Source organism: Pangasianodon hypophthalmus, chromosome 26, assembly GCF_027358585.1.
Source record: "Pangasianodon hypophthalmus isolate fPanHyp1 chromosome 26, fPanHyp1.pri, whole genome shotgun sequence".
Taxonomy (NCBI): Eukaryota; Metazoa; Chordata; class Actinopteri; order Siluriformes; family Pangasiidae; genus Pangasianodon; species Pangasianodon hypophthalmus.
In genome coordinates, this window is record NC_069735.1 from 14,337,277 (window position 1) to 14,349,705 (window position 12,429).

General features: G+C 39.3%; 1 protein-coding gene across 8 annotated transcripts in view; it reads right to left on the minus strand.

The window, feature by feature from the left end:
• The window catches only part of nfixa (nuclear factor I/Xa), a 113,189-nt gene that overhangs the window by 54,629 nt on the left and 46,131 nt on the right, over positions 1-12,429 (minus strand). For all 8 annotated transcript variants that reach the window (XM_053230128.1, XM_026932202.3, XM_026932196.3 and 5 more), the window contains one exon: positions 11,173-11,704. In XM_053230128.1, coding sequence (XP_053086103.1) covers positions 11,173-11,590 — 418 coding nt within the window. In that variant the 5' untranslated portion in view covers positions 11,591-11,704. The remainder of the gene's footprint in view (positions 1-11,172; positions 11,705-12,429) is intronic.

Sequence of the window (12,429 nt, forward strand, 5' to 3'; positions counted from 1 at the left end):
TTGGCTAGTATCGCTGTGATTGACAGGGGAGAGAGAGTATGTCCCTCCCTCCCAGAGAGACCTAAAAAAAAATTTTCCTCCTTGACTTCCGGCCATGGATATGGTTACAGCGAATGCTTTTCTATTGGGTAAGATCTTCATTTCTGTCATATTAATTAACAACTGACGTCAGCCAACATACAAAAACATAAATCATAAAGGATTTAACACCACAGAGTAGCCATAAGCAAGAACAACACTGCACCTGTGAGAAAAGTGTCAGATTCAATGTGAGTTTTGATGTTTATGCTGTCATAAACAACCTACATCACAAGCCTGCCTACTTCTTGTCCTTTCCATTCCAGTCTCATCCTTTGTTCATTTCCTCTTCCTCCTCTTCATCGTCTTAAGGCCATGTCCAAACTTTTGCTTCATAAAAAATGCGAGTCAGTCCGGAGCCTCTGGGATTCTGTCTCTTCAGAAAATGCTGCTACCGTTTTGACACATTCCACCAGAGATGCCAGCTCACTGCTCTTAAATTGTGTGCGGAGACAAAGCACTAATTTTGCCTCTTTCAACAATCCATTTTTTTTTAATTTACGTCCACTCATGTTGAGTGAGTCAAAATCCAATCTGAGTGTTGAGAGTCAGGCTTTTGAGTTTCACTGTGAGGTTGAAGGCTAGCACATTCTGCTCTTTCATGTATCTAAATCTCAAACGAAGAAGGTTTTGGCTTTGGTCGTCCTTTAGAGAAGTGGCAGAAAACACGCATCACTTGTGTGGGCTCGTTTTATTGGACTTTGCTTAGAAAAGGTCAGTGTAAACTGGGTCAGAATTGAATTGGAGGGAGCGCAGCAGCAAGACGTGGCTGTATCTGGCTTTAAGGCTCTTGTTTCTTCGGCAGCTCTGGGATTTGAACTCACAACCTTCCTATCACTCACAGAGCATCAAGCAACATTTTTGAAATTCTTACTTTTAAATGTTATAAATCCCAGCTTTAAGACCTTTGATTTAAGGCACCAGCTAATTAAGAAGCATTTAACGGTTGATTTGGGTGCGTGAGGAATGAGGATGAACAATAAACTGCACAGTGCTTAGAGACATGACACACCAATTTGAAAAGACTCTCTTAGAAGCAGATGATTGTCCTAAGACAAGACAACGATTTAACTGTCCTCTCTAGCAGGAGCAATAAAAGAGTGAGGAAATGAACTGTTATTTTGCATAATGTCTTGAGAGCTGTTGGCCCTAATGATAGGATACGAGTTTTTAACGCAGCAGCTTTAACTTACATAACACTGAAATGGAACATGAAAGGAATTAAATGGAGCAGCACCAAGCTGTGTACAGAAAGATTATATATTTCTGGCTTTCATAAAATACACCGACATTTAACAGAATGAATACCGGGACACAGATGCAGGTAGTGTGAAAGTGACAGATACTGAAAATGTTTTCATTGTTACACTGAGATTTTGCTACACTTGTGTCTTTTTTGTTTAATTGTCAAAAAAAGCGTTAATCGCTGTGCTGGAAAGCTGCGTGGAGGCAGAGGCAGAGGGGGTTAAGGCCGGGATCGAGTGCTCTGAGACGCAGGGAGAGAACGGGTGAAAAGAGAGAGAGAGAGGGGAGAGAGAGAGAGAGAGAGAGAGAAAGAGGGAGAGAGAGAGAAAGAAAGGATCAGAGGGAGAGAGGTTGGCAGAGATGAGCTTCTGGCACCTTCTACACACAGCTCACTGAGACCGGTGCCAAAAAAACGGCAGACTGGGCTGTACTCGTCTCTCTCTCTCTCTCTCTCTCTCTCTCGGTCTGTCTCTCTGTGTGTCTCTCTGTCTCTTTTATCTCATGCTATAGCTGTCTTCATTAACATACTGTAATCCTGAAATAGCAAAATCTACCAATACATTAATAATCACATAGAAAAACCGTTTGTGCTTGTGTGACTGTTTTGTGTTAATCTGTACATAAAACTGTAAAAAAAAAAATACAGTTTTTTTCCAGTGTTCATTTAAAAAAAGTAACTTTTTAAATATAAAGAAAAACAATACATTTATTACAAATGTATTTATTAACAATAGACAAATGTATGATTATTTATAACAGCATTGCTGTCAGTGTGAATAAGTACACATACACACACTGTTATATATACTGTAAAGGAAAGAAAAGAATGACAGAAAGAAAGAAATTAGAAATGTGTAATGAATGAAAGAAACAAAATAGCAAGGGAAGAAAGAGAAAGAAAGAAAGAAAGAAAGAAAGAAAGAAATGTGGCGCTGTACATAATGGCAGGAGGTAGAAGCCAAACTCTCTCTAATATCCTGGTATGGAAATGAATATAAAGCTCATATAGAGTTGTTCATGTTTATAATCTGCTCTCTCTCTCTCTCTCTCTCTCTCTCTCTCTCTCTGTGTGTGTGTGTGTGTGTGAAATGTTTAATACAATGCTGTGTAGGTTAGAGATCTGTTTGTGGTTGATGAAGAAATGTAGATGTGTGTGTGTTAGAGTGATGGACTTTCCCATTGTGGATTTTTCCTCCTGAGAAGAAAATCAGACACAGCTGATAACAAAGATCTGACCATAAACATTTAGTCGAGCTATTCATGGCTTCCCTCTTACAGTCTGACTTGGCCTGTGTATGTGTGTGTGTGTGTGTGTGTGTGTGTGTGTGTGTCACTCCCAACTCTCCTATAATTTCACTGTGTGTTCTTTAAACCGAACATGGGTCTGTATGTGCGTGTATGAAATTTTGTACGCTGTGTGTGTGTGTGTGTGTGTGTGTGTGTGTGTTGGTCTGAACCCCAGCAGGACACAGCACTCTGACTCCAAACTTGCTGCGCAGCCAAAGAAGTGAGATTTAGAAAAGATTTAGAGATTTGTTTTGCTTTTCTCTGTCTGTCTCTTTTCTGAAAGCTGGACATTATTTTTTCATTAATCTTGTGAGAGCCCTGATCTGCCTACAATGAGGTGCTGAAATAAAATTTAAACTGCGGCATGATGTAATTCTGTGTGTGCGGGTGTGTGTGCGGGTGTGTGTGTGTGTGTGTGTGTGTGTGTGAGAGAGAGAGAGATCTGTCCTGTCACTCTGCGCTAGACCTATCTCGCCGTGTCTAGCGCAGAGTGACTAACAAAGCTTCAATACTCTGTCATCTGTCTTATTCTTTTTTTTTACACATCAGTGTGTAATGCACACACACATACACACACACACAGACACACACACACACAGACACACATATGTTGTCTTTTCTGACACCACAAATCAACTTACTTCGGCAGCAATAATGCTCCATACGTAAAAATTTCAATTCTAAGGAAAATTTTTCTGTACGTTGTTATTTTTCTTTTGCACTCTTTTATTAGCTCTCTTCCTTTTTTTCTTCTCTCTCTCCCTCCGGGCTTCATTTTTGTTCCAAATTCCAGTTTTGGCATGGTTCGGGACGGTCTCTGAGAGGCGGAGGAAAAACCTAAAATGGCCGAAGCCACACATTTCACACCTCCTAAACAGTGTGACTTCAAATTTCCTCTGCAGCACATTGAACACGAAATACTGAACTCTAATAACGCAGCATCGTTAGTCATAAAAAAGTGCACCTATCCAAATATCCAAACGTTTGCTTTAGTAACTTATTTTTCAGTTTAAAACTAAGTAAACGCTTCTATGACGAGTCAGTAAACATTTATAAATGTTTATAATTTATTTATAAATGAAAAGAAGAGCTATTTAAATAAATATATTCAAGATTTTGATTTGGTTAACGTATAGAACCTATTTTAAGCCCATGTTTTACAGTAATAACTTGCAATCATGATATGTAGCTTCCTCGATTAAACACGATTGCGATATTAGTGCGCTCAGATAAAGTTTTTACTGACTCTGATTCAATTCTAAACTCCACATTCGCTATGTTTTCCTCAAAACTCTCATCACGAGACCTACGATAGCTTGTAGTTGCCCGTTTGTCTATTATTTACTTACTATACACTTATTTATTGTCCAACTGTGTTTATATTTGGCATTTAAAAGATTATTTTAGTTAGTGCCACTAAGGAACATGAGCTTAAGTTGTGTAGAAACCAGGTAAGATTTGAGCGCTGATCAGATTGGTGAAACTTACGACGCAAAGACAAACAGTGATATGAACATAAATGATGAAATGTGTGGAAGTAGCTCCCAAAGCTCCTGTCCCTTATATACGTCTTTTATTTACATCATATACATATAACACGCCCCGATTTACACTCATATACATCTCATTTACACTAAACACACCCTAATTTAAGCAAAGTGTTTCTTTTATGCAAGGGAAAGCATTCAGCAGGCTATACTAAATCGCATAAATGGAAAGGGGGAAAATAAATCTCAGTGAAGCTGAGTTAGACGTGTTTTCCTCCAAGGTTGCTGAAAATAAAAAAGACAGTAATGGAAGCTGCTCTGTTTTTAATAAAGCTGTTTAAGGTTATTATCAGGTAGGAAACTGAAATGTTTTATACCTCGATCAGGTCAGATTTAACTGAATTCTGATTTATGATTATATAGATTATATAGATTAAAAGCCTGACTACCAAAATGGCGTGTTTTAGTGTTGATATGAAATTGTGTTATAACTAGAAACGCCACAATACCATTTTTTCTGAAACCTTGAATATCGATACCCATCCAAAACATTTTATTCCTTATAAATTACTAAGCTTTAAAATGATCTTTTTTAACTAAAGAAAAAAGCTACAAACACAACTTAGACAAAACTGCAGCTTTCACACAAAAATCAATCACACTGCAAGTACAGTATAAATATAATAAGAAGCAATCCTAACAAAAAAAACATGTCTAATTTTTTCTAGTTCCAAATCTTTTCCGTTTGTTACAGGAGTGGAATCAAATAAATACATTTTTTTTTAATAATCCTGGGTATCGGATCAGTGCCGTCTCTAGGAATAACCAGAAGATCTGATGCTCAGTGTCAGTATCGGGCCGATACCAGCAAAAAATGGTGGATCGGATATCAGATATCGGAGCTATGGCTAGTAATAACCTCAAAAAAACTGGCATGATCTCTTTAACGATCCTGCCTGCTCAAGCGCTTCATGGTGCCACTTGTATGCAAACGAACCTGTTTACTGAACTGAAGGACTAATGAGCTGGTAAAGATGTTTGCTTTTGTCCGGATTCACAGTTACAGATCACACACTGGTTTATGGTTACTATCCTACTACTTACTATATTTTCTATACTTATTGATAATATTGATATGGATATTTAACTGCAAATCAGACAAAGTGACACACACTCTGACGAGACGTTAGTTTGATCATGCAGGTAGATGATGATGATGATGATGATGATGATGATGAAATTGATGCTGAAGGAAACGTCAGGAATTTGCATATGCTCCTTTCAGTGTGATGAATTTTGACTTCTGATTTCTTGATTTAAGGTCGTAGAAACATGCCGTGCAAATACTTTTTTTTTTCCTATACTGGCTGAATGAGTACGATGAGGAAAAAGAATCATGACAATAGTTTTAGTCATTATCGTGCAGACGTACTGATACAATAACTAATAAAGCTAAAGTTAAATGTATTTTTATAATTAGCTAAAATGATAATAACGGCCACACTCGCTATCAGCGGTCGGTCCACACCATACACATGCCCCCTCACTCTACCCACACACACACACACACATACACACACACACACACACACACACACTCTTACATTTATCTTTAACATCATGTTGCAAGCGCTCTTACATTAACGGCTTTGTTTGTGTTTGTGCTGGGAAAGAAGAGTGTGGTATTAAAGTGAGGAACATGGCTGAGCCTGTTTGTTCATGGCAAGACGCAACACACACACACACGAGTAAGAAGCATCTTCCCACACCAATGGCCCTGAGGTTGTGCCAATCAGAACTATTGTACTCACAGCTCCCTGTCGCTCTCTCTCTCTCTCTCTCTCTCTCTCTCTCTCGCTCTCTCTCTCTCTCTGGCACACAAAAGGAGCGCTCACTACGCGAGTCTGACAATGAAGGCAGCGTTTAGCGACTCTAAACAAAATGTTTACAAAAGCAATAATCAAAAGGACAAAGAGCGGAGCCAGAAAAACAAATAAAAGTAACCAACTTGCTCCGCAAAAAATACACAGACGGAGGACAAAAAAAATAAACCCACCGCTGTTTTCTTTTTTCCACAACATTCAGACACACATGCAGCACGAATCACTGAATAAACGAACCACGTGGATTAAACAAAACCGCATAAAAAAAGAAACATAAAATTTGAGTTTGGCTCCTCAGAGGGCAAACATTAACAAACAAATAAAATTATTCATCGGGTCTCTATTATATAAAAACACCCTAAATAATCACATCCACACAGATGTATACAGAAGACCTAGGCCTAGAAATACAGCCTGCAAGTGTGTGTGTGTGTGTGTGTGTGTGTGTGTGTGTGTGTGTGTGTGTGTGTGTGAGTTGGGGAGGTGTGTTGGCACGGCGTGCTAGCGGCGGTTCTGGATTCCCGCATGGCTTCCCGCGGGGTGCCGGGCTCGGCCGCGGCTATTTGGAGGCCGATAAAAGCAGCGGGGACACACTGGATTAGCAGCGATAAGATAACAGAGCGCCGCAAGGGCTAACATTGTGAACGGGCAGCGCACTGGCCAGCCCTGCCGGGCACAAACATGGTATGTGTGTGTGTGTGTGTGTGTGTGTGTGTGTGTGTGTGTGTGTGTGTGAGAGAGAGAGAGAGAGAGAGAGAGAGAGAGAGAAAATGGCAGACATGCTGGTAAATGTTAAATGAAATCCAGTAGCAGAGATAATCCTTTACAACACTGAGGTCAGCCTCGAGTTTATTGTGTTTTACACACGAGACTATTTAATATTTCTAACACAATAACGACCTCACAGCTGTAACTCTTACAATATTATCCTGTTTTTGAGGAAAGAATAATAAACCCAACTCTGTACAGCCTGTAAAATCTGCATCGAGCTGTATGGAGCTGTATCGAGCTGTATCAAGCTGTATTGAGTAGTATTGAGTAGTATGGAGCGGTACGGAGCAGTATTGAGCTGTATGGAGCTGTATGGAGCAGTATCGAGCTGTATTGAGCAGTATTGAGCAGTATGGAGCTGTATTGAGCAGTATTGAGAAGTATTGAGCAGTATGGAGCTGTATGGAGCAGTATGGAGCAGTATGGAGCAGTATTGAGCAGTATGGAGCTGTATGGAGCAGTATTGAGCAGTATCGAGCTGTATGGAGCTGTATGGAGCAGTATTGAGCAGTATCGAGCTGTATGGCGCTGTATGGAGCAGTATTGAGCAGTATCGAGCTGTATCGAGCTGTATTGAGTAGTATGGAGCGGTACGGAGCTGTATTGAGTAGTATGGAGCAGTATCGAGCTGTATTGAGCAGTACTGAGCAGTATCGAGCTGTATGGAGCTGTATGGAGCAGTATTGAGCAGTATCGAGCTGTATGGCGCTGTATGGAGCAGTATTGAGCAGTATCGAGCTGTATCGAGCTGTATTGAGTAGTATGGAGCGGTACGGAGCTGTATTGAGTAGTATGGAGCAGTATCGAGCTGTATTGAGCAGTACTGAGCAGTATCGAGCTGTATGGAGCTGTATGGAGCAGTATTGAGCAGTATCGAGCTGTATCGAGCTGTATCAAGCTGTATCAAGTTGTATTGAGCAGTATCGACAAGTATCGAGCGGTATGGAGCAGTGTGGAGCTGTATGGAGCTGTGTCAAGCGGCATGGAGCAGTATGGAGCTGTATCAAGCTGTATTGAGTAGTATGGAGCAGTATTGAGCAGTATCGACAAGTATCGAGCGGTATGGAGCTGTATCAAGCTGTATGGAGTAGGTGGAGCTGTATCGAGCAATATGGAGCAGCATGGAGTTGTATGGAGCTGTATGGAGCTGTATGGAGCTGTTTCAAGCAGTATCTAGCTGTATCGAGCAGTATTGAGCAGTATTGAGCTGTATGGAGCAGTATTGAGCAGTATGGAGCAGTATGGAGCAGTATGGAGCTGTATGGAGCAGTATTGAGCAGTATTGAGCAGTATGGAGCAGTATGGAGCAGTATGGAGCAGTATGGAGCTGTATGGAGCAGTATGGAGCAGTATTGAGCAGTATCGAGCTGTATGGAGCAGTATTGAGCAGTATTGAGCTGTATGGAGCTGTATGGAGCAGTATGGAGCAGTATGGAGCTGTATCGAGCAGTATCGAGCAGTATGGAGCAGTATTGAGCAGTATTGAGCAGTATTGAGCAGTATGGAGCAGTATGGAGCTGTATTGAGCAGTATGGAGCTGTATTGAGCTGTATGGAGCAGTATTGAGCAGTATGGAGCTGTATTGAGCAGTATGGAGCAGTATGGAGCAGTATTGAGCAGTATTGAGCAGTATGGAGCAGTATGGAGCTGTATCGAGCAGCATGATACCAGCAATATAAATGTGCATCACATATTGGAGAAAAATAAAAGAATGAATTTGATCAGATCCTGTAACAAATAAAAAAGATTGGAATTGAATTTGGAAAACATTTTTTCTAACAATTAAAAATGTTTACATATAACGTGAGCTGATTGTATTTTTTTTTATTCGGACTAATTTTAATATATTTATACAATAGCAAGTCAAATGGAAACTTTAATTATTTTTTTGCATTGTTAATTGTTATCATTTTTTAAAAATACATAATCTCCATTTTGTTCAAAGAAAAAAAAAATATCTGGATTGTTCTAGAAAGTTTCAGTTTTAAGGTGACTCTCCCTTGTACTTTATTATATTTAATATATTTGCAATGTAAGTCATTTTTCTGTGAAAAACTTCTGTGAAAATAAAACAACCTGTGGTGTTTTTTTTTTTTTTTTTTTTGCTGTGTGTTTTTTCCTCTAGTGCTTCAGTTTAAAAAAAATAATTTTAAAGCTTAGCGGTTTTTAAAGAAAAAAATAAAAGATGGGATTGATATCGGCTGATAGTCAATGTTTCAGTATCAGTGTCAGTACTGGAAACGAAAAAGCGCTATCGTGCCATGTCTAGATTTTTAGCTCGTTATCATCTGCTCAGTTTGGGAGAGCGTTACTTGTTTTTTTCTATTCAATAAAAATTTCTTAAAAACCTTAAACCTTAAACAAATGACCCACTTTAAAAAAGTAATACCTTAGAGGCCAAAGGATGAGTGTGTCTTCCACGATGGACATTGGTGCTCATTTCTTTGGCTTATTTCCAAATGAAGACAATAAGTGTTTAGGCTTGTTGCACAAAATATGTGAAATGAGACAGAGCCATTATGTAATGCTTATGATAAACTGTCATGATGCATTTTTCTGAAATTTGCTCTTCAAGGTTTAGCGAGTTGCTCTGAACTTAACCTGCACAAAAATAAATACTGCGATGTGTACAGTGTATCATGGAAGAATATAAAAATCATATATCGCTCACTCCTGTATAGACTGTACAGACGATACTTTTAAAAATGACTATTATAGTATACAATATCACGATGTACGTCGTATATTCATTATTGTAACATGACTATTGTGCTTCCATTGTTGTGTGATAGAGATGAAGGAAAAAAAAAAGATCTCGGACTACTTTTAATTTATAACTATTTTACAATTCATTTATAATCTTTTAATTTATTTATATGTTATAATGAGATCTACGATCAGACGCAGGAATGGTCCCCATTACGAATGAACACCTCAAATAAACGTCTGTCAATTGTGATATAAAAGATGATTAAAAAAAAATATATATATATATACACACGCAAACACGCACACACAAAAAAAAAAACACGACACTGTATCCATGGTGGTGAACATGAGCAGTGATATTTGGCAGTGAATAATTGAGAGCACACCACACCAGTGCACACACACACACACACACACACACACACACACACACAGAGAGAGAGAGAGCTCTAAAATACACTGCCAATGAGACAGCGGGCTGTGACTGGGAGACCGGCCACTTACTACACACAACATAGCGGTATTAAGCCAATTACAACAGAATGCTCTCTCTCTCTCTCTTACACACACACACACACGCACACACACACACACATACACACACACACACACTGCATCCTTTTAAAACCTCATTGACAAACTCGACTGTATGAGGTCAGAAGAGAACTGCTCTAATAATGAAGCTGCAGTAAAACTCGGCCCGATGCTCACGTCACAATTCCTTACGTTTTTAACGTTTATTTAGCATTTATGTATTTTTACACGTTGCGTTCCTTTAAAATGAGAGATGAAAGCAAGCTCTCGGGTATATCATTTCCCTAATTACAGTCATTGCGATGTTGAAAGGTGCGTGTTTTGCATGTTTTGGAGGTGTGTGTTGTAAAGTCTATAAAATATTTCTGAAATATAAACAGGCCAAAAGTTTAAAAGCAATAATAATCCTAATAACTTTTTTACATTTTAACATAATGGATAGTGTTCAACTAATTTATTCTTGATTTTTTGTTTTGTTTTTTTTTTCTTTTTACCTTTAAAATATAAAGTTTATCATACATTATACACTCCGGTTCTCATATTAAGATAAAGATGCAATAGAAAGTTTGTGAATGTAAATGGGATCAGCTGTGTTAAATTAGGGTATTTTTATGAGTGCATCTTTTTTCTCTAACTAAATAACTGTTTTATTTAGAATAACCATAAATAAATAAAATACTAGACAGAGAAAGACATAAGAGACATGACAACGCTAAATTCCCGGCCAATTATTAAATGTAATTCCTAAACATGTGTTTAAAGAATTGGCAAAATATGAAAATATAACGACGCTGATATTTCAATATGTTGTATAACTGATAATCAGCCTGTTGTCTGTGTTTGGTTTTGTCGATGCCTCAATTTGTTGTGTAATAGCTCCAGAAAATCTAAATGCTTTTAAAAAAAAAAAAAAAAAACATTTACAATTCAACAAATTGCGTGTGATGACTTTTCCTATCTAATATATCAGAGCAACAGTACCACTTTGGAAATTATTTTGGTTAAACTAGATGTTCACTAATAAAATAGACACAGATAGTCATGGTGTCATACTTTTGGCCTGTAGTTTATGTATGTGTGTGGTGTGTGTAGATGTAGAAGAATCATGGAGAGAGCAAGAGAATGAAAACCTTCTCCTCAGTGGTTGTGTGTTGTGCGTTGTTGTGTCCTGCACTGACCTGGCGAGTGGACGAAGTAGGCCAGGTAGAGGTCGAGCTCTTTGACCGAGACGCCGATGTGGTGCGGCTGCACGCACAGGCTGTGGTTGGAGCACTGTGGCGATTTGACGAGCCGCTCTCCGTCTGTGCTCTCCAGCGGGCTGCCTTTAAACAGGATCACCATGACCAGGTCGAGCCTCCACACCTTGTCGGCCTGCCTGAGGCAGTCGATGCGCCTCATCTTGCCTTTCTGGTCCGGGTTGGAGAGCACACAGCATGGCGGCTTCTTGCCCGTCACACTGAGCACGAAGTCTTCGCGGAACTCGGGCCGGATGTCCTTGCGCAGCTTGGCAAGGAGGCGTGATGCCCACTTCTGCTTGATCTCGGGCTTCTCACCCAGCAGCTCGTCCTTCACGGCGCGCTCCTCGTCCTTGGACATGCGCTTCTCGTGCTTCTTGAAGTACTTGCGCTTGCGCGCCTGCAGGTTGAACCAGGTGTAGGAGAAGGCGCGCACGTGCGGCAGGAGCGCCTCGATGAACGGGTGGAACTCATCCTGGATGGAGGAGGAGTAGGGAAGAGGGGGAGAAGGGAACAGAACGAGAGAAGGGGAGATGGAATTAACATTGTGCTGCATGGAAGACGAAGGAGAGAAAGAGAGAGAGAAAGAGAGAAAGAGAGCGCGGCTTGGATGAACAGTCTGTAAAAGAGACGCGAGCCCGTGTGCGTGAGAAACGCTGTGCTAAGCAACACACACACACACATACACACATACACACACACACATACACACACATACACACACATTAACAGCATGAACACTTACTCGGGTCATTCTGATCTCAAAAACACTGAAGAATATTCTATATTATCTGAACACTCTGAATAAATGCACTCTGAAATTTTAAACAAAGGAAATTTTAATTTTAAAAAGTTTTTAGAAGAACAGAACCCTCTGTCCTTAATAACATGCATATTTTTAAAAGATAAAATATACATGATTTGTAGATAACAAAATGGCAGGTATTTAAGCTCGGATTGTATCAAAGCACAAAAAAATAATCTGAAAGATTTGCTATTAGCAAAAAAAATAATTTTAACCAGTCATGCTTCACTATATGAGAGCTTAATTTTAATTCTGCATTTTATTCTCGTACCATGTTCAGTCAATTTCTAGAATTTTCTTTATTTTTTAAGGTTTCTTAATTTGTAAATTTCAATTTATCTCACAAATGAACTTAATAATGTAATGTTCTTTACTATCTAGCGTTTTCTCTGAAA